Genomic DNA, 20,217 nt, shown 5'->3' with positions numbered 1-20,217 from the left:
GTGTGTGCCAAACTCAGAATGGGGCACTTTCTTCAAAGTGGTCAACTTCTTGATGGCAAGATGGCTGCCACAGTGCCAGGCATCACAGACATTACTCCCCCTTCTCCCTCCCCACAGAGAACAATGAAGAACTCTTTATTGTGTGTGTGTTTTGGAAGGTAGACCACTCACATCTCATTGGCCAAAATCAGGTCACACAGCCACTCTTTGGCAGCTAAAGTTGAGCCATTCCCTGAGAGCCTACAGCAGCGTAATTGACTGAATTTGACTACATAAGTATTTAGGGTGGATGCATGTTTGGCAATCAGCCTAACCTCTGGCTGGAGTGTCCTGCTTGAGGGCCTCACCCTCTACTCCAAGTGGCTCCTCAGAAGCCTCCTCATTCCTTTTGACCACATACCGTGTCCCCTTAGACTTGTGCCCTGAACACATCCCCTGGGTCCAGAGGAATCACTGACATCAGCAGTTGGATGGCCATTTTGCTGTTGACCCTCCCTCCTGGAGCTGGTTTTTCTCCTGCTATTTCCCCCACTCTTTGCCCCATGCTGCGGTCACAAATGCCACAGGCAGCACCCTGACTCAGCTTGTGTGGAAGCCACTTCCCCAGCCCCCATCTGTCAGCTGTGGTCCCACAAGAGATGGAAAGAATTACTCAGCACACACTGGATGCTCGTAAGGGCCATGATTCCCTAACCTTCATACTTTTCATTTCATGAACTTGAACATGAGGACTATAGGTTGCTCACCCTAAGCCACATGTTCCTAAATGTGCAGGATTTTTCCAGGCTGGCAAGGGAGACCTGTGACCCAAGCTGAGTCCACATGAAGAGGACCTAGGACGTAAGTCCATAATGCTAGGCCACCTTGGGCCAGCCCCTTCTGTGAATCCCACATCAACCCAGCAGACAGACTCCTTCAGAGAGCAGATACATAACATGAGCACCACTACCAGCCACGCAGTGCTCACAGCAGACATTATTAATCAATCACAGGCTCTTTCCCGCTGAACTTGCATTGGTGCCAGAATCCTCTTCAGCCCCCTCCACAACCTCCATGAACTTATCAGTGAGAACCGCTCAGTTTTGACTCTTCCACCTGCCATCCTGATCTGGATTACAGTTAATGTCCCTCCCAACTCTCAGGTCTTCAGCCTACAGTTAGCTTTCATATCCTTGGCTTTGCCCCACCTTCTCTCCCTTCTGAAAAGGAACTTTGGGTTCCATTTTCTCTTACATTCCTCCTGAAGACTCTGTCCTGTCATGGGATTCCAGAGGTTTACATCCCCGCTCTGACACTCTCCAGCTATGTAGCTTTGGCAAGTTTCATAACCTCCCTGAGCTTCAGATTCCACATCTGTATAACGGGACCAGCATCTGCCTTGAGAAGTGAGAATGTTCCTGGGAGGGCACCAGCCATGGGGGACCACACACTAGTCCCTGCCCTTGCACAGCCTGCTCTGGGCTCTGCCAGGAAAATCAATCAAGGATTTAGATGGGGAAAAAAATGACACAGATCAGCCATTACTTGACAAAATTTTATTTTAGCCCTTGCATCTCCCTCTCAGGCAGCCGGCCAGCTCCCCCAACACCCAATCTGGGAGGCAGCCGGACCCCACCTTGTGCTTTGGTAGGGGACATCCCCCCACCCATGTCTCCCAGGAGACCAGGGCCAGTGTACCTTGAGGATCTGTAAACCTATGCCAGGACTGGGGTTAACGCCTCACCCCACCAGCTGAGTCTGCCAGGACACGGGGCTCTGGGCATCTCCGAACCCCTCCCGAGCCCCAAAGCCTATGACACCCACACCCACGCCATTCAGGACTCTGGAAGGAGGTGAGCAGGGACGGTACCAAGACCCCAGATGTACCTGCGGAGGAGAGCAGGGCTTGCTAGGGGAAAGACAATGAAGCAGCCAAGGATCCCTCTCGAGGGGCTCTCGTCTCTGGCTGTGCTTCTCCAACCCAAGCTGCCCCTCTCCACAGGGCAGTGACAACTGTACCCCCCCAGGCCAAGCCTGGATTCACAGACGCTATCCCCTCCCACCAGCAAACAGGAAACTAAAGCAGTGAAAACATAAAGCTTTGTTGCCAGAGGAAAAAAATGTACCATTAAGTATTTAAAAGTAAAATTCAAACTGAGGTCCCAGCTCACCGGACCAGCCATGAGCTGGAGAGGCCTTGATTGCAGACACACCCCTTCCATATTTCCCCAAGCCCCAGGGTCTCCAAAGACAGAGAAGAGGTTGCGGGCTGAGTATGTCACTAAGAGGCAGCATTTGGGGAAATCAAGGTCAGGGTGGAGGTATCCTCAGGGGGTCCCCAGTGTGGGGCACTGAGGACTGTAAACATGACCCAGGGTGACTGCCAGGGGGTGTCCCAGCCCCAGGGTTCTCCTTGCATGAAGAATGGGCACTGTGGTGAGAAGAAGGTACCGGTGGTCAGCCCCAAAGCCAGGCAAGACCCGGTCCCCACTGGGGGTATGAGGGTGGGGGCTGAGCTCAAGAGGGGCATGGTGGAGGGGACTGCCTGGAGCTGAAGAGGGGCTCTGGAAGCCACGCTTGGTGTGTGGTGGTTTTTTCTCTGCCACTAGGTCAGCACCTGGGCCTTCCTGGGTGGTGAGTCAGCTGGTGGCCTCCCCTCCCTCGGGTATCCTGCTAGAAGGTCACCTCGGGCCATGGCTGCCCAGCCCAGGAAGGGAGGTCAGGCGAGCTCCCAAGGGGCCCCAGGCTCGGGGGCTAAGACTGAAGGATGCAGTCAAGGAGTGTCCAGAGAGCACTGTGAGGGCCACCCCAGGGATGCAGACCGGGCCCACGGCCAGAGAGCCGCCGCCGCTGGGAGCACCACCACAAGGCCTGGCAGGGGACCCAGCAGAGTCCCACCTCAGCCGGCCCAGGCCAGGAGCCCTGGGGACCAGGCCACCTCATCCTACCGGTCCTGCACTAACACCTGAGCCTGTGTCCTCAGTCACCACCGTCCGAGCCACTGCCCTGCTCCTGGAGACGGCAGGCACAGAGCCAGGCTAGCTCCTCTGGCAGGCCCTGGAGCAAGGCCAGACCCAGGTGTGGCTGCCACAACCGAGCCTCTCTCTGTCCACCACAAGGCCCTGGTCAGGGTCCCAGTGACCCTCTGAGCTGCAGGCCCGGCAAAACCTGTTGCCAGCAAAGGCCTCTGCTGGGCAGCTCAGGCTGGCCTGGGGCCAGAGTTCTCAGGAAAACTCCCCCTCAGGCCCTGGATTCTCCTTAGCATCAGGCCTGACATCCCCTCAAGGCTAGGCGTCTAAGTCACATGGTCCTAAAGGCCCATTCAGAATCCAGCATCTTCTCAAAGCCTGCATCCCCCAAACCAGGCCACTCAGGGCCTGGGGGCCAGCCTTGCCCACAGTTTCCGAGGACCACGCTCCCCAGTCTCTCCAGGACCCGGCCTGTTCCAGAGGGCATGGGGCATCCCCCTAAAACAGGCGCCCTGGTGGCCTCAGGGTTGGACCCGGCTGCTGAGCCACTGGCCACGCAAGGCCCGGATCTCCTGGCCATAGCACTCGTGCAGCCGGGCGAAAGGGGCCAAGTCCAGGGACCCATGGGGTGCGGAGGCCCTGCGGCGAGGCGGCGGCGGAGGGGGCTCGGAGCCAGGCCTGAAGGTGGCCTCAGTGCTCCAGACAGCGCAGCCATTTTCCTTGGGCGGGAGGGCGGTGGGCCAGCGGGGCAGGGGCGGGGCCGGGGTTGGGGACAGGGGCTGGGGCAGGGGCTGGGGCAGGGGCTGGGGCAGGGGCAGGGGCAGGGGCAGGGGCAGGGGCAGGGCCGGGCCACCCGCACCGCGCACGGCCGCCAGCTGCTGCTCCAGCTCGCGCACCACCAGCCGCAGGTAGTCGAAGCTGGCCCGCGACAGGGCCTTGACCCAGCCCTCCATGGCGGCCTGGCTCTCAGCCGCCAGCACGTAGGTGCGTGCCCGGGTCCCCGCGAAGCGCACGGCAAAGGCGAACTCCTCGGCAGCCTCCACCAGCTCCACGGTGCAGCCCTCCAGGATGATGACGCCCACGGGCTCGCGGCTGGCCGCATCCTCGAAGTAGAAGAGCATGTTCCCGCGCAGCACGAACCAGCGCCGGTGGTAGGCCGCGTGCCGCCCGCCCTTCTTGTACAGGAAGCCCGCGTTGTCCACCGGGGCGTCGCAAGTGGCGTAGAAAGCCAGGCTGCGCTCGTTCAGCTTCATGGCGGCAATCGCGAGGCCTAGAGGGGAGCCCGGGGCCTGCCCCCCACGGAACGGCTGTTATGCACAAGGCTAGGTCACCCAGCGCCCCGAGGGGACCTTGCAGCCACTCTACATCCTCGTTTAACAGATGAGGAAACTGAGCTCACAGGATGGAAGCGGCCAGCCCATGGGCTCACAACTCCAAGGAACAGAGATAGGACTCGAACCTGGGTCTCACCGGCCTCCCAGACAACCTCATAACCTCCTGCACTCCTGCATCCCTGAAATAATGATATGAGTTCCTGCTGCATACCAGACATTTCAGAGGGATGTACTCAATCTCACAACAGACCTTAGGTCACAGGGACTGGCCTGGCTCCAGTTCAACAGATGAGGAAACAGAGGCACAGAAAGGTTAACTGCTTCCCCAGCGTCACAAAGCAGGTTGGGCAGGGCTGAAATCCAAACCCAGGCCTCACTGCAGGCGCTGCTATTTCCATCATCCCGGGAAAAAGACCAGCTGGCCTTCCACAGTCCCTGCCAGGTCCCAGCCCCAACTTTGTGGTTCAACCTTGGTTTGTCCATCCATGAAATAGGCATATGAGCAGAACCAACTTCGGGGAGTTGTAGGGATTGACTTCTTCATTCATGAAATTTTTTTTTTTCTGAGGGGGCACCCAGATATGAACCGGGGACCTCTTGATGAAATGTTTATTAAGTACCTATTGTGTGCCAGGCACTGTTCCAGGCCTAGGGATTCAGCAATAACAAGATGGACAGGGTCCCTGCCCTTGTGGTGTTGAAATGCCAGCTGAAGGGGAGCAGACAGTTAACAGATAAGACGTCTGCCAGGTAGTCTCATGTTCTACGGAAAATAATAAGACAGGCTGGGCGCAGTGGCTCATGCCTGTAATCCCAGCACTTTGGGAGGCCCAAGCTGATCCTTCTCACCTGAGATCAGGAGTTCGAGACCAGCCTGGCCAACATGGCAAAACCCCATCTCTACTAAAAATAAAAAAAGTAGCCAAGAGTGATGGTGCATGCCCGTAATCCCAGCTATCTGGGAGACTGAGGCAGGAGAATCACTTGAAACTGAGAGCCAAGATCACGCCGCTGCACTCCAGCCTGGGAGACAGAGCAAGACTCCATCTCAAAAAAAAAAAGCCGGGCATGTGGGGAGCGCCTGTAATCCCAGCTACTTGGGAGGCTGAGGCAGGAGAACTGCTTGAAACCAGGAGACAGAAGTTTCAGTGAGCCAAGATCGTGCTACAGCACTCCAGCCTGGGGACAGAGCCAGACTCTATCTCAAAAAAAAGAAAAAGAAAGAATCTGGGGAAAGATGCAGGACCAGGGCGAGGCTGACTTACAGGAAGGAGGGGCAGGGGCATCCCATGCCCATTCAGCAAAGAGGACTCTAACTCTTACGCAGTCAGTCACAGTGACTCCATCCACCTTCCCCCAAGGAGTATACGATGAGGCAGCGCTGTCCAGGAAGGACTTATCAGGAGGTGGCACCTGCGTCCCTGGCCTGGCCACCTTCCCCTGGGGTTTTCCGTGGCCACTTTGAGAGCCCACCTTATCTCCCATTTCACAGCCTCACCCTGCATAGGATGGTAGCTACATTCTTCAAGAGGCAAAGCATAGAGAGTCCCTGGCATGCAACAGGCACTCAGTGTTCATTCCCCTGCCTGGGTGGTATCTTTCTCAGAGTCTGGTGGAATGAGGTCAGAGTGGTGGCTCTCCTGGGAGCAGCTGACCACAGTGACGCCCTGTCAGGCTACTTGAACTCGAGTGGAGGGGGTGTCCTTGCCACCTCCTGCCACCCACCTAGGCAGTCAGGGAAGGCCTCCTAGAAGAGGGAACATGAGTTGTGACTTAGAAACTGAGATCAACCAACCCAAATGCCCATCAGTGATAGATTGAATAAAGAAAATGTGGGTCAGATACCCCATGGAATACTATGCAGCCATAAAAAGGAATGAGATTCATGTCCTTTGCAGGGACATGGATGAAGCTGGAAGAGCCATCATCCTCAGCAAAATAACACAGAACAGAAAACCAAACACCGCATGTTCTTTTGTTTTGTTTTTTTGTTTTTTTTTTAGAGATGGGGGTCTGCTATGTTGCCCAGGCTGGAATGCAGTGGCTATTCACAGGCACGATCCCACTACTGATCAGCACGGGAGTTTTGACCTGTTCCGTTTCTGACCTGGGCCGGTTCACCCCTCCGTAGGCAACCTGGTGGTCCCCCGCTCCCAGGAGGTCACCATATTGATGCCAAACTTAGTGCGGACACTCGATCGGCATAGCACACTACAGCCCAGAACTCCTGGGCTCAAGCAATCCTCCAGCCTCAGCCTCCCAAATAGCTGGGACTACAGGCACATGCCACCGCACCCGGCCGCATGTTCTTACTCATAATGGGAGTTGAATAAGGAGAACACATGGACACAGGGAAGAGAACAACACATACCAGGGCCCGTGGGGAATGCAGGGGTGAGGGGAGGACAATTAGAGGACAGGTCAATAGGTGCAGCAAACCACCATGGCACACGTATACCTATGTAACAAATCTGCACGTTCTGCACATGTATCACGGAACTTAAAAAAAGAAACTCAGATCAGCTTGTCCTGACCTAGTAGGGGGCCAAGGCCAGGCCCCTCGAAGGCTCCAGGTGTTGAATCCCCACCCTGCCTCTCAGATACAGCTGTCCCTCTCTGAGCCGCAGGGATTCATGCATTCCCCATAGCACCACCCATCCATTCCCATGTGGATGCAGGCCCCAGTTCTCATAAGACCCTCCCACCCGACTTGCCCACTTCCCCTCCTACCTCTCAGGCCACCACTCACCTCCCTGCCCTCTGCTCAGCTCCAGCCTCAGCTCGCTCTCCTCTGGATCCAAATGTCAGCTCTGCAGCATCCAGGCTTGGGGACCCCAGGCAGGCTATTAACCTCTCTGGGCCTCCATTTCTACATCTGTAAAATGGGATCATAACAGCACCTAAGTCAAGGCTGTTGTGACAATGAGACAGTGACTACTACATGGACTTTGCGGAGCACGGGGCTAGGCACAAAGCGCCTGCTGAGCACAGCAGCGATTCACATTCTTCTTGGCTTTTCCCCAAACACCCCCATCTAGTGCTTCTGACCTGAGCGAATGGCCCTTGGTTTCCCTCTGACCCCTACATCTGATCACACATCAAGTCCAGTTGATCCCCCCTCCAGCCTCTTCCAAATCAGTTGCCTAATCTGTCCACCCCACCTCCCCATTCTAAGCCCCATCACCATTCACTGGGTCAGCTGCTGAAGCCTCCTCAGAAGTCTCCTTTCCCCTCCCTGTCCACATTCCTCAAGGTAAGATCCAAGCCTATTTCCCAGGCTCTTCTCCCAAGCCACACTGAAATCCACTCCCCACAGAGGGGTCCTGTGAAAATTAAGTCCAATCACACTCCTCCTCTGCTCTAAACCCTCCCATGGCTCCCTGCTTCTCTCAGCATAAAATTCAATCCTTAGGCAGGGCGCGGTGGCTCACACCTGTAATGCTGGCACTTTGGAAGGCTGAGGCGGGAGGATTGCTTGAGTTAGAGACCAGCCTGGACAACACAGCAAGACCCTATCGCTATAAAAAATAGAAAAAACAGCTGGGTATGGTGGCACACACCTCTAGTCCTAGCTATCTGGGAGGCTGACATGGAAGGACCCTTTGAACTTGGGAGTGATCATGCCACTGCACTCCAGCCTGGACAACATAGTGAGACCCTGTCTCAAAAAAAACAAAGAAAACAAGCCTCCCATGGCTTCCAAGTTCCCTTTCCCTACCTCTTTCCCCCTTGCTCATTCAGCTCCAGCCATCCTGGCCTCCTTTCTGTTCCTCAAATACAGCAGACACATCCCTGCCTCTGAGACCTGGCCCTGGCTCCTACAGTGTCCTCTACAAGTCTTCACAAGGCCAGCTCCCCATCCTTTGGTCTCAGCCTGGCCGTCACCTCCTCAGAGAGGCGGTCCCTGGCCACCCTATGCACAAGAGGCCCCCTAGTCCCTCTCCTGTGCGTCCACCTGAAATTATTAGTACTTGGGTCATTTTTGCCTGCTCCAGAAGAGCAGGGGCGTTTGTGATCTGAATTCCAGTGCCTAGCATGCAGTAGGTGCTCACATAGCTGTTTGATTCATTCTACAGGTATCTTCTTAAACCTCTCAACAGGCCCAAGACAAGGGGTCTCACCCCACATTCACAGACGTGGAAATGGCCACAGAGAGGTTCAGTAAGTTGGCCAGAGGCATACGACTGTGCCCAGAATCACATGCTCCAGGCAAGCTACCCAAAAAAGGAGCTGATCTTGGGGTCTCCCCACCCCAACAAGGCCAAAGGAATAGGAACTTCCCTCCTGCTCAGCAACACTCCCCACTCCACTGCACAGATGGAGGCCAAACTGGTTCAAGGTCACCAGCAGGCACAGAACCCAGCTCTGCCCATGACCCCTGCCTCCACCAGAACGGGGAAGGTGGGAAGCCACAGGGGCACAGGCTCCAGCCTTGCCTGGAGGGAAGGCCTGGCCCCTGTCTTATCTCACCATGCTGTTTTCCAAAAAGTTCAGAGTCCACTGTGGGCACTGCTGCTGATTCAACAGCCCGAAGCCAGGCAGGAAGCTGGAGGGAGCCTAGCCCCACTCTGCTCCCAAGGCCAGGGTCCTGCCTCTGCCAGTCCAGGCTAGAGGACCTTGGACAAGTCATTTCACCTTTCCAAGCCTCAGTTTCCTCATCTATTAAAATGGGCTGTGTGTTGAGGGTTCAGCGAGCTAAAAGAAGGAAAACCCGGCCAGGCGTGGTGGCTCATGCCTGTAATCTTAGCACTTTGGGAGGCCGAGGTGGGTGGATCACCTGAGGTCAGGAGTTCAAGACCAGCCTGGCCATGATGGTGAAACCCCATCTTTAAAAAAAAGAAGGAAAACCCATGGGCAAACTATGGGAAAGGGACTGCAAATAGTAGCTGCTGTGAGTTGGGGGTTTTCGCAGCCTCATCGGCAAAATGGGGAGTTAACTTCTATCCCTCTAAGGGCTGAGTGAATTTACTCCTTAAGAGTCATTTTGCAAAATACTTGGTGGATAGTGAGTTGAATGCTCAGGGAAAGAGCTGTCAAAAGGCAAATAATTCATCCAAGATCTCCAGGGGCACCGCTGGCCCTGGAACCCAGGTCTCTGGGGAGACTGAGGCATGGCATTTTGGCACTCACTTCGATGAAAGAAGCGAGAACCGCAGGTCTTGGGGTTGAATCCAGCTGCCCTCAGTGTTCCCCAGCAGCGGGCATGAGGAAGAGGGTGTGGCAGGCACAGGCTGAAAAACATGTGTGCCAAGAACACTCAAAAGCAGTCAGTCAATCACCGCCCCAGCAGGGACCCCAGGGACGCCAGCACCACCGTCGGCGCACAGACAGCCCCCTTGACTGCTTCTCCAGCTGTGGCCCTGCTCCCAGATGTCCTCTGTCTCTTTGTGTATTGTGCGTGGGAGCCTTCTTAAGTTCGTTAAAGGACAGCCCGGGTCCCGGATGGGTGGTCAGCGGCAGAACAAGGGGCTTAGCCGCAGTCCCCCTCAGCTGCAGACGTCCCTATGGGCTGGGGGCGGGGAGGGTAGTCATCGGCCAAGTCCGCCTAGGCTGCCGGAAAAGTGACCGCTGGTGCGGAGTCCCAGCGGGCTGGATCCCCGCAGCGGGCTCTCCAGGTGGCCGGGACACCCCGAGGCCCGGGGCGGCCTGACCCAGGTCCCGCATCCCTGTGCAGGTCCCCCGGCCAGGCCTGCCTTACCTCGCAGCGCAGGCCTAGGGCGGCGACCGGACGGGAGGCGCGAGGCTGGGGGATGGCCCGGCCATGGTCTGGGACTGGCCCGGTTGCGGCGACGGCGGCGGCAGCGCTTTGTCTCCCGGGCGGCCCGGCCGGCGCAGCCGCGGGAGAGTGCGGATCCGACGGAAGGAGGCGGGATCGACCGGACCGTCCGCGACCCACTGGCGCGCCCCTTTAACCCTTCCCAGCCTGCCAGCGCCGCGCGTTCTTCCCGCCTCCCGATTGGCCTGCCCCCACCCGGCACGCCCCCGGATTCGCCACGCCCCCGTGAGCCCGCCCTCGAAATCACTCTTAAAGGGTCCGCGCCTGGCTCGCGACTCCCCGGTGCCCGAGCCCAGAAGCTCTGTGAGATTCCAAAGGTAAGCACCGGCCCAGGCCATGGATTCTCCTGGAAAAAGCATTCGGGGGGTCCTGGGCGGGCCGTTTGCTGAAGTCCTAGGCTTGAGTCTGAGCTCCCCCTAGGACGAGGCAGGAGGGTCGCTTGAGCCCAGGAGTTCAAGACCAGCCTGGGCAACATAGGGAGACCCCCATCTCTACAAATAATAAAAATATTTGCTAAACCTGGGTTGCCAGGTTTAGCAAATTTAACGCCCAGTTAAATTAGAAAAATAGCTCTAACTCCTGAAAAATGTGTGCTTGGCGGAAAGCAGCTGAATCCAGGACATTTCCATATAGCACTCTTCCATAGGAACAGGGTGCCTCGAGCCTCCCCTGGCCCCAGGTGAAGAGAGAAAGTTCTGGAATTGGACAGACTTGAGTTCGAGTTGCACTAGCCCACTGAACACTGTGTGACCCTAGAGAAATCATTTCACTTCTTTAGGTCTCCGTTTCCTCATCCGGAAAATAAAGACGATCATAATATGTAATGTGCACGACACAATAGTAAGCTCTCAAGAAATAGGAATTGCTGTTGGTTTTGCCCTACCCAAAATAACACAGTTTCACCTCCTTGAACCCTTCCTTACTTCCTGTTCCTGCTGCCTCTTCTCCACCACCCACCACCTCCTAATCACTGTCCAGTCCTGACCTGGGGGCAGGAAGAACAGGACAGACCAGGGTCAGTTCTCCATTGTACAGCATCTTACTAAGCGCCTACTGTGTGCCAGGCACTGTTCCTGAACCAGGTAAGTAGGTGCAGCCAGGAATCAAGACAACAGCAAATGAGTTCAGGGAGTGATTCATGCTAGGTCTATACGCCAAGGCAATGGGGCAGAAAGCCTGGTAGTGCAACTTTCTTTTTTTCTTTTTTTTTTCTTTTTGTCACCCAGTTTGGAGTGCAGTGGCACAATCACAGCTCATTGTAACCTTGACTTCCTGGGTTCAAGCAATCCTCCCACCTCAGCCTCCCAAGTAGCTGGGACTACAGGTGTGCGCCACCAAACCTGACTAATTTAATTTTTTGTAGAGCTGGGGGGTCTTGCTGTGTTGCCCAGGCTGGAAGTATAGCTTTTAGACAAGGTGCAAAAGACCTGGAGGAATGAGGGAGGGAGCCATGTGGCTACCTGGGGGAAGGATGTCCCAGGCAGAGGGAACAGCAAGTGCAAAAGCCCTGAAATGGGGCCATCCTGGGCATGTTTGAAGAACAATGAGACCAGTTGAGCCAAATGAGCAAGGGGAAGAATAGTAGGAAAATAGGTCAGCCAGCTGGGTGCGGCGGTTCATGTCTGTAGTCCCAGCACTTTGGGAGGCCAAGGTGGGTGGATCACTTGAGATCAGGAGTTCAAGACCAGCCTGACCAACATGGCAAAACCCTGTCTCTTCTAAAAATACAAAATTAGCCAGGCATGGTGACACGTGCCTGTAATCCCAGCTACTTAGGAGGCTAAGGCAGGAGAATCACTTGAACCTGGGAAGCAAAGGTTGCCGTGAGCCGAGATCACACCACTGCACTCCAGACTGGGCAACAAAGCGTGACTCCATCTCAAAAAAAAAAAAAAAAGGTAGAGATTATTGGCAAAACCAGGTGACCTAGGGGGCTTATGGACCATGGGAGAGATTTTGCTTTTACTCTAAGAGAATGCGGAGCCATGGGCGGGTTTTGAGCAGAGTAGGAACATGGTCTGTGTTAGATTTAACATGGTCCCTGACTGCTATGGGAGACTGGACTGCAGGGAATGAGAGTAAAAGCCAGGAGACCAGGGAGGACACTACTGCAGTAGTCCAAGCAAGCGATGGTGGTGGCTTAAAGTGGACCAGTGGAGGTGGAAAGACATAGTTAATTATAGATATATATTTCATGGATATATATATTAGTCCGTTTTCACACTGCTGATAAAGACATACCTGAAACTGGGAACAAAAAGAGGTTTAATTGCATTTACAGTTCCACATGGCTGGGAGGCCTCGGAATCATGGTGGGAGGTGAAAGGCACTTCTTACATGGCAGCAGCAAGAGAAAATTAGAAAGAAATAAAAGTGGAAACCCCTGATAAACCCATCAGATCTCGTGAGACTTACTATCACAAGAATAGCAAAGGAAATACCAGTCCCCATGATTCAGTGACCTCCCCTGGGTCCCTCCCACAACAGATGGGAATTCTGGGAGATACAATTCAAGTTGAGATTTCAGTGGGGACACAGCCAAATCATATCATTCTGCACCTGATCCTTCCAAATCTCATGTCCTCATATTTCAAAACCAATCATGCCTTCTCAACAGTCCCCCAAAGTCTTAAGTCATTTCAGCATTAATCCAAAAGTCCACAGTCCAAGGTCTCATCTGAGACAAGGCAAGTCCGTTCCAGCTATGAGCCTGTAAAATCAAAATCAAGCTAGTTACTTCCTAGATACAATGGGGATACAAGGTATTGGGTAAATACAGCTGTTCAAATTGGGAGAAATTGGCCAAGACAAAGGGGTTACAGGGCCCATGCAAGTCTGAAATCCAGCAGGGCAATCAAATTAAAGCTCCAAAATGATCTCCTTTGACTCTAGGTCTCACTCCAGGTCATGCTGACTGAAGAGATGGGTTCCCATGGTCTTGGGCAGCTCCACCCCTGTGGCTTTGCAGGCTACAGCCTCCCTCCTGGCTGCTTTCACGGACTGGCGGTGAGTGTCTGCGGCTTTTCCAGGTGCACGATGCAAGCTGTCAGTGGATCTACTGTTCTGGGGTCTGGAGGACAGTGGCCCTCTTCTCACAGTTCCACTAGGCAGTGCCCCAGTAGGGACTCTGTGTGTGGGCTCTGAACCCCACATTTCCCTTCTGCACCACGCTAACCCAGGTTCTCCATGAGGGCCCTGCCCCTGCAGCAGACTTTTGCCTGGGCACCTAGGCATTTCCATACAGCTTCTGAAATCTAGGCAGAGGTTCCCAAACCCGAATTCTTGACTTCCGTGCATCCGCAGGCTCAACACCATGTAGAGGCTGCCAAGGCTTGGGGCTTCCACCCTTTGAAGCCACAGCCTGAGCTCTACATTGGCCCCTTTCAGCCATGGCTGGAGCAGCTGGGACACAGGTCACCAAGCCCCTAGGCTGCACACAGCATGGGGACCCTGGGCCCAGCCCATGAAACCATCTTTCCCTCCTTGGCCTCTGGGCCTGTGATGGAAGGGGCTGCTAGGAAGTTCTCTGACATGGCCTGGAGACATTTTCTCCATGGTCTTGAGGATTAACATTAGGCTCCTTGCTACTTATGAAAATTTCTGCACCTGGCTTGAATTTCTCCCCAGAAAATGGGCTTTTCTTTCTGTTGCAAATTACCTTTTAAATGCTTTGCTGCTTAGAAATTTCTTCCACCGGATACCCAGTTTCAAAGTCACCTCCACATTTTCGGGTATCTTTTCAGCAACACCTCACTCCTGGTACCAATTTACTGTATTCATCCATTTTCACGCTGCTGATAATGATATATCCAAAACTGGGAACAAAAAGAGGTTTAATTGGACTTACAGTTCCATGTGGCTGGGGAGGCAGAATCATGGCGTGAGGCGAAAGGCAGTTCTTACATGGTGGTGGCAGGAGAAAATGAGGAAGAAGTCGAAGCAGAAACCCCTGATAAACCCATTAGATATCACGATAAGATGTATTCACTATAATGAGAATAACATGGGAAAGACTGGCCCCCATGATTCCGTGACCTTCCTCTGGGTCCCTCCCACAACATGGGAATTCTGGGAGATACAATTCAAGTTGAGATTTCAGTGAAATCACAGCCAAACCATATCAATATGTATTTAAGATATATGTAAGATTTGCTGATATGTTGCATGTGAGGAATGAGAGAGAGACACAGAGAGAGAGGAAGAAAAGGAGTTAAGAATAACTCCATTATTCTGGCTCACACCTGTAATCCCAGCACTTTGGGAAGCTGAGGCAGGAAGATTGCTTGAGCCTGGGAGTTCAAGACCAGCTTGGGCAATGTAGGGAGACCCCATTTCTACAAATAATAAAAATATTACCCAGGGCTGGACACAGTGGCTCACGCCAGCAATTTCAACACTTTGGGAGGCTGAGATGAGTGCTTTGTCTCTACAAAAAATAAAAAATAATGTAAAATGACCTTCAACTTTTGGACCTAAGTAATGGAAAAATGGAGATTTGAAGGGAAAAATGCAGATTAGTCTTTTCATCAAATTGTGCTGGAACAACTGGATATTCATATAGAAAAAAAATTAGCCTTGATCCTTACCTCATGCCATACATAAAAATTAACTCAAAATAGACTTACACATAAAAGCTAAACTCTAAAATCTCTAGAAGAAAATAGGGGTGGCCAGGTGCAGTGGCTCAAGTAATCCCAGCACTTTGGAAGGCCAAGATAGGCAGATCACTTGAGGTCAGGAGTTCAAGATCAGCTTGGCCAACCCCAGTAGAGATGGCAAAACCCCATCTCTACTAAAAATACAAAAATTAGCTGGGCATGGTGGTGCGTACCTGTAATCCCAGCTACTCAGGAGGCTGAGTCAGAAGAATCACTTGAATTTGAGAGGTGGAACTTCCAGTGAGCTGAGCTCATGCCACTGCACTCCTGTCTGGGCAACAGAGTGAGACTTCATCTTAAAAAAAAAAAAAAAACAGGGGCTGGGTGAGGTGGCTCTGCCTGTAATCCTAACACTTTGGAAGGCCAAGGCAGGAGGATTGCCTAAGTTTGTGACCAGCCTAGGCAACATCGTAAGACCCCACCTCTACAAAAAAACGTTAATTAACTGAGTGTGGTGGCACATCCCTGTAGTCCAGCTACTCAGGAAGCTGAGGCAGGAGGATCGCTTGAGCCCAGGAGGTCAAGGCTGCAATGAACTAGGTTCATACCACTGCACCACAGCATGGCCAATAGAATGAGACCAGCCTCTAAAAAATAAGTAAATAGGCTGGGCGCAGTGGCTCAGGCCTATAATCCTAGCACTTTGGGAGGCCAAGGAGGGTGGAGCATGAGGTCAGGAGATAGAGACTATGCTGGCTAACACAGTGAAATCCCATCTCTACTAAAAATACAAAAAATTAGCCAGGTGTGGTGGTGTACACCTGTAGTTCCACCTACTTGAGAGGCTGAGGCAGGAGAATCGCTTGAACCTGGGAGGCAGAGGCTGCAGTGAGCCGAGATTGTGCCTCTGCACTCTAGCCTGGGCTACAGAGCAAGACTCTGTCTCAAAAAAAAAAAAAAAAGAGTAAATAAAAATAATAAAATAGAAAATAGGAGAAAGTCTTTACAACTTTAGGATAGACAAAGATTTCTTAGGACTCAAAGAGAAAAAAAAAGAAAGAAAAAAAGAAAAAGAGTAGGCCAGGCATGGTGGCTCACGCCTGTAATCCAGGGACTTTGGAGGCCAAGGCAGGTGGATCACTTGAGTTCGGGAGTTCAAGACCAGCCTGACCAACATGGTGAAACTCCGTCTTTAAAAAAAGAAAGAAAGAAAGAAAAAGAGGACTGAAAGAGCATGAACTAGAAAAAATTAAAAATTGGACTTCAGGCTGGGCACCATGACTCACGCCTGTAATCACAGCACTTTGGGAGGCCAAGGTGGGCGGATCACGAGGTCAGGAGTTCAAGACCAGCTTGGCCAACATGATGAAACCCTGTCTCTACTAAAAATACAAAAATTAGCTGGGCGTGTTGGCACATTCCTGTAATCCCAGCTACTCGGGAGGCTGAGGTAGGAGAACTGCTTGAACCAGGACCCTGGAGGCAGAGGTTGCAGTGAGCCAAGATCACTCCACTGTACTTCAGCCTGGGCTACAGAGAGAGACACCATCTCAGAAAAAAAAAAAAAAAAAGGACTTCAGTATTTTTGGGGTTAGTTTGTTTGTTTTTTTTTATTTTGAGACAGGATCTTGCTTTGTTGCCCAGGCTGGAGCGTAGTGGTGCAATCTTGGCTCACTGCAACCTCTACCTCCTGGGTTCAAGCAGTTCTCCTGCCTCAGCCTCCTGAGTAGCTGGGATTACAGGTGCACACCACCACAGCCGACTAATTTTTTAATCTTTTGCCTGTCTTTAGATTGGGTTGTTTATCTTATCACTGGGTTATAAGACTTCATGATATAGATCTGGCATTCAGATTCTGTCAGATATATATACATCAAGAAAGTTTTTTTTCTTTTTTTTTTTTTTTTTTTTTTTTTTTTTGAGACGGAGTTTCGCTCGTTACCCAGGCTGGAGTGCAATGGCGCGATCTCGGCTCACCGCAACCTCCGCCTCCTGGGTTCAGGCAATTCTCCTGCCTCAGCCTCCTGAGTAGCTGGGATTACAGGCACACGCCACCATGCCCAGCTAATTTTTTGTATTAGTAGAGACGGGGTTTCACCATGTTGACCAGGATGGTCTCGATCTCTTGACCTCGTGATCCACCCGCCTCGGCCTCCCAAAGTGCTGGGATTACAGGCTTGAGCCACCGCGCCCGGCCTGAAAGTTTTTTTTCTTAGTTGGTGGCTTACCTTTTTGTTTCCCTGATAGTTTCTTTTCTTTTCTTTTCCTTTCCTTTCTTTTCTTTTTCCTTTTCTTTTCTTTCTTTCTTTTTTTTTTTTTTTCCTCTCTCTCTCTCCCTCTTTCTTTCCCTCTCTGCCATGTTGGCCAGGCTGGTCTCGAACTCCTGACTTCAGGTGATCCACCCGCCTCGGCTTCTCAAAGTGCTGGGATTACAGGCATGAGCCACCTCACCTGGCCCATATTGACTAAAAAAATAAAGGTTGGGACGGGCATGGTGGGGATTACATGCCTGTAATCCCAGCACTTTGAGAGGCCCAGGCAGGTGGATCACAATGTCAGGAGAACAAGACCATCCTGGCTAACACAGTGAAACCCCGTCTCTACTAAGAATACAAAAAAATTAGCCAGACATGGTGGCATGTGCCTGTAGTCCCAGCTACTCAGGAGGTTGAGGCAGGAGAATCGCTTGAACCAGGGAGGCAGAGGTTGCAGTGAGCCAAGATCACACCACTGCATTCCAGCCTGGGTGACAGAGCCAGACTCCATCTCAAAAAAATAAAAACAAAGGTTGTTGGCCAGGTGCGGTGACTCACACCTGTAGTCCCAGCACTTTGGGAGGCCAAGGCAGGCAGATCACCTGAGGTCAGGAGTTTGAGACCACCCTGGCCAACATTTTGAAACCCCATCTCTACTAAAAATACAAATATTAGCCAGGTGTGTTGACTCAAGCCTGTAATCCCAGCTACTCAGAAGGCTGAGGCAGGAGAATTGCCTGAACCCAGGAGGCGGAGGTTGCGGTGAGCCGAGATCGCGCCATTGCACTCCAGCCTGGGTAACAAGCAAAACTCCGTCTCCAAAAAAAAAAAAAAAAAAAAAAAAACCTGTAAAAAAAAGAAGAGAGAGAGAAAGAAAGAGAGACAGACAGACAGAGAGAGAGACAGAGAGAGAGGAGAGAAGAGAGAGAAAAAAGAAGAGAAGAGAAATCATCAGAGAAACAAAAAGTTATGCCACCAACTAAGAAAAAATGTTTTTGCTAAATATATGTATGTATATATATATAAAAATATATATCTGACAGAATCTGAATGCCAGATCTATATCATGAAGTCTTACAACCCAGTGATAAGATAAGCAACCCACCCAATCTAAAGACAGGCAAAGGATATTTGTGTGTGTTTTTTGTTTTTGTTTTTTGTTTGTTTTTGAGACAGGGTCTCACTCTGTCACCCAGGCTGGAGTACAGTAGCACAGTCTTGGCTCACTGCAACCTCTGCCTCCTGGATTCAAGCGATTCTCCTGCCTCAGCCTCCCAAGTAGCTGGGATACAGGGGCACACTGCCACGCCCAGCCAATTTTTTTGTATTTTTAGTGGAAACGGGGTTTTACCATGTTGGCCAGGCTGGTCTTGAACTCCTGACCTCAGGTGATCCGCCTGCCTCAGCCTCCCAAAGTGCTGGGATTACAGGCGTGAGCCACCTCACCCAGCAGTTTTTTGTTTGTTTGTTTGTTTTTTGAGACAGGGTTTGGTCCTGTTGCCCAGGCTAGAGTTCAGTAGCACAATCTTGGCTCACTACAACCTCCGCCTCTCAGGCTCAAACCATCCTCCTATCTCAGCCTCCCAAGTAGCTGGGACTACAGGTGTGCACCACCACGCCTGGCTAATTTATTTATTTATTTATTTATTGTATTTTTTGTAGAGATGAAGTTTCACCATGTTGCCCAGGCTGGTCTCCAACTCCTACACTCAAGCAATCCTCCCACCTCAGCCTCCTAAAGTGCTGGGATTACAGGCTTGAGCCACCACACCTGGCACAAGCAAAAGATTTTAGCAGATATTTTATAAAAAGCTATAATATGATATACTGTCTAATAAGCAATGAAAAGATGCCCAGTGTCATTACACATGAGAGAAATGCAAATTGAAACCAAATGAGCTAATACCATGTTCCAACTAGAAAGACCAAACTTAAAAAGACTGACAATACCAAGTGCTGGTGAGGATGTAGAATGACTGAAATTCCATACTGCTGATGGGAATGTAGGATGGTATAGCCACTCTGGAAAACAAATTGGCAGTTCTTGTAAAAATGAACAGAAACTCAGCCAGGTGAGGTGACTCACACCTGCACTTTGGGAGGCCAAGGCAGGTGGATCATCTGAGGTCAGGAGCTCGAGACCAGCCTGGTTAATGTGGTGAAACCCTGTCTCTACTAAAAATTTAAAAATTAGCCAGGTGTGGTGACAGGCACTTGTAGTCTCAGCTACTCGGGAGGCTGAGGCAGGAGAATCGCTTGAACCTGGGAGGCAGAGGTTGCAGTGAGCTGATATTGCTCCACTGCCCTCCAGCCTTGGTGACAGAGCAACACTCCGTAAAAAAAAAAAAAAAAAGAACAGAAGAACAGTAACTCATCAGGTACAACCAAGTAATCCCACTCCTAAATATTTACCAAAGAAAAATTGAAACATTGGAAACATGACCACACAAAGACCTCTATGTGACTATTCATAGCAACTTCATTGAGAAACACCAGAGACTAGCAGCAACTCAAATGTCCATCCACAGATACGTGGAGAAACAAATTGTGGTACATCCATATAATGGAATAGTGCTTAGCCATGAAAAGAAATGAAGTTTCCATTGACATTAAATAACCAGGAGAGCCAGGCATGGTGGCTCACACCTATAATCCCAGCACTTTGTGAGGCCGAGGTGGGCATATCACCTGAGGTCAGGAGTTCGAGACCAGCCTGGCCAACATGGTGAAACCCCATGTCTACTAAAAATACAAAAAATTAGCTGGGCATGGTGCTGCATACCTGTAGTCCCAGCTACTCGGGAGGCTGAGGCAGGAGAACTGCTTGAACCCAGGAGACGGAGGTTGCAGTGAGGCAAGATCGCGCCACTGCACTCCAGACTGGGTGACAGTGACAGACTCTGTCTCAAAACAAAACAAAATGAATAACCAGAGAGACAAATCCATAGAGCAAGAAATATTCATGGTTGTCCAGGGTTGGTAGGTAGGAGATAACTGCCAGCCAGCTCGGGGTTTCCATTTGCGGGAATGGAAAAGTTCTGGAACTCGATAGTGATGATGGTTGCCCAACAAAGTGCATGTACTTAGTGCCATTGAATTGTACAGTTTAGAATGGTTCAAATCAGAGCTGTGTTGTGAGTATGTGTGTGTGCGTGTGTGTGTCCAGATCCAGGATAAAACGGTAAGTTTTATGTTATATTTTCCACAATTAAAAGAAAGAAAGAGGCTGGGCACAGTGGCTCACACCTGTAATCCCAGCACTTCGGGAGGCCAAGACAGGAGGACTGTGTGAGCTCAGGAGTTCAA

General features: G+C 51.7%; 1 protein-coding gene across 2 annotated transcripts; it reads right to left on the bottom strand.

Moving 5' to 3' along the window:
* Nucleotides 1-3,297: 3,297 nt before the first annotated feature.
* PHETA1 (PH domain containing endocytic trafficking adaptor 1) lies at nucleotides 3,298-10,051 on the bottom strand. 2 transcript variants are annotated; one of them, XM_064379489.1, is made up of 3 exons: nucleotides 9,981-10,051; nucleotides 7,032-7,157; nucleotides 3,298-4,237 (listed from the first exon to the last, which is right to left on the bottom strand). In XM_064379489.1, exon 3 carries the CDS (start codon nucleotides 4,199-4,201, stop codon nucleotides 3,470-3,472), a length of 732 nt encoding a protein of 243 aa, XP_064235559.1. In that variant the 5' UTR covers nucleotides 4,202-4,237; nucleotides 7,032-7,157; nucleotides 9,981-10,051; the 3' UTR covers nucleotides 3,298-3,469. The 2 variants fall into 2 exon arrangements, with proteins under 2 accessions (XP_064235559.1, XP_021531194.2); XM_021675519.2 differs by lacking the exon at nucleotides 9,981-10,051 and adding an exon at nucleotides 9,413-9,648.
* Nucleotides 10,052-20,217: the final 10,166 nt, after the last annotated feature.

The sequence above is a fragment of the Aotus nancymaae genome, unplaced genomic scaffold (genome assembly GCF_030222135.1).
Source record: "Aotus nancymaae isolate 86718 unplaced genomic scaffold, 86718_ANA_hifiasm-v0.15.2.pri h1tg000021l, whole genome shotgun sequence".
Classification (NCBI taxonomy): Eukaryota; Metazoa; Chordata; class Mammalia; order Primates; family Aotidae; genus Aotus; species Aotus nancymaae.
Note: the sequence above shows the minus strand (reverse complement) of the source record. Positions and strands in the feature narration are given on the sequence as shown.

What these genes read in the sequence shown, in the direction of transcription:
- PHETA1 (XM_064379489.1), bottom strand. Translation starts at nt 4,201, where the DNA reads ATGAAGCTGAACGAGCGCAGCCTGGCTTTCTACGCCACTTGCGACGCC.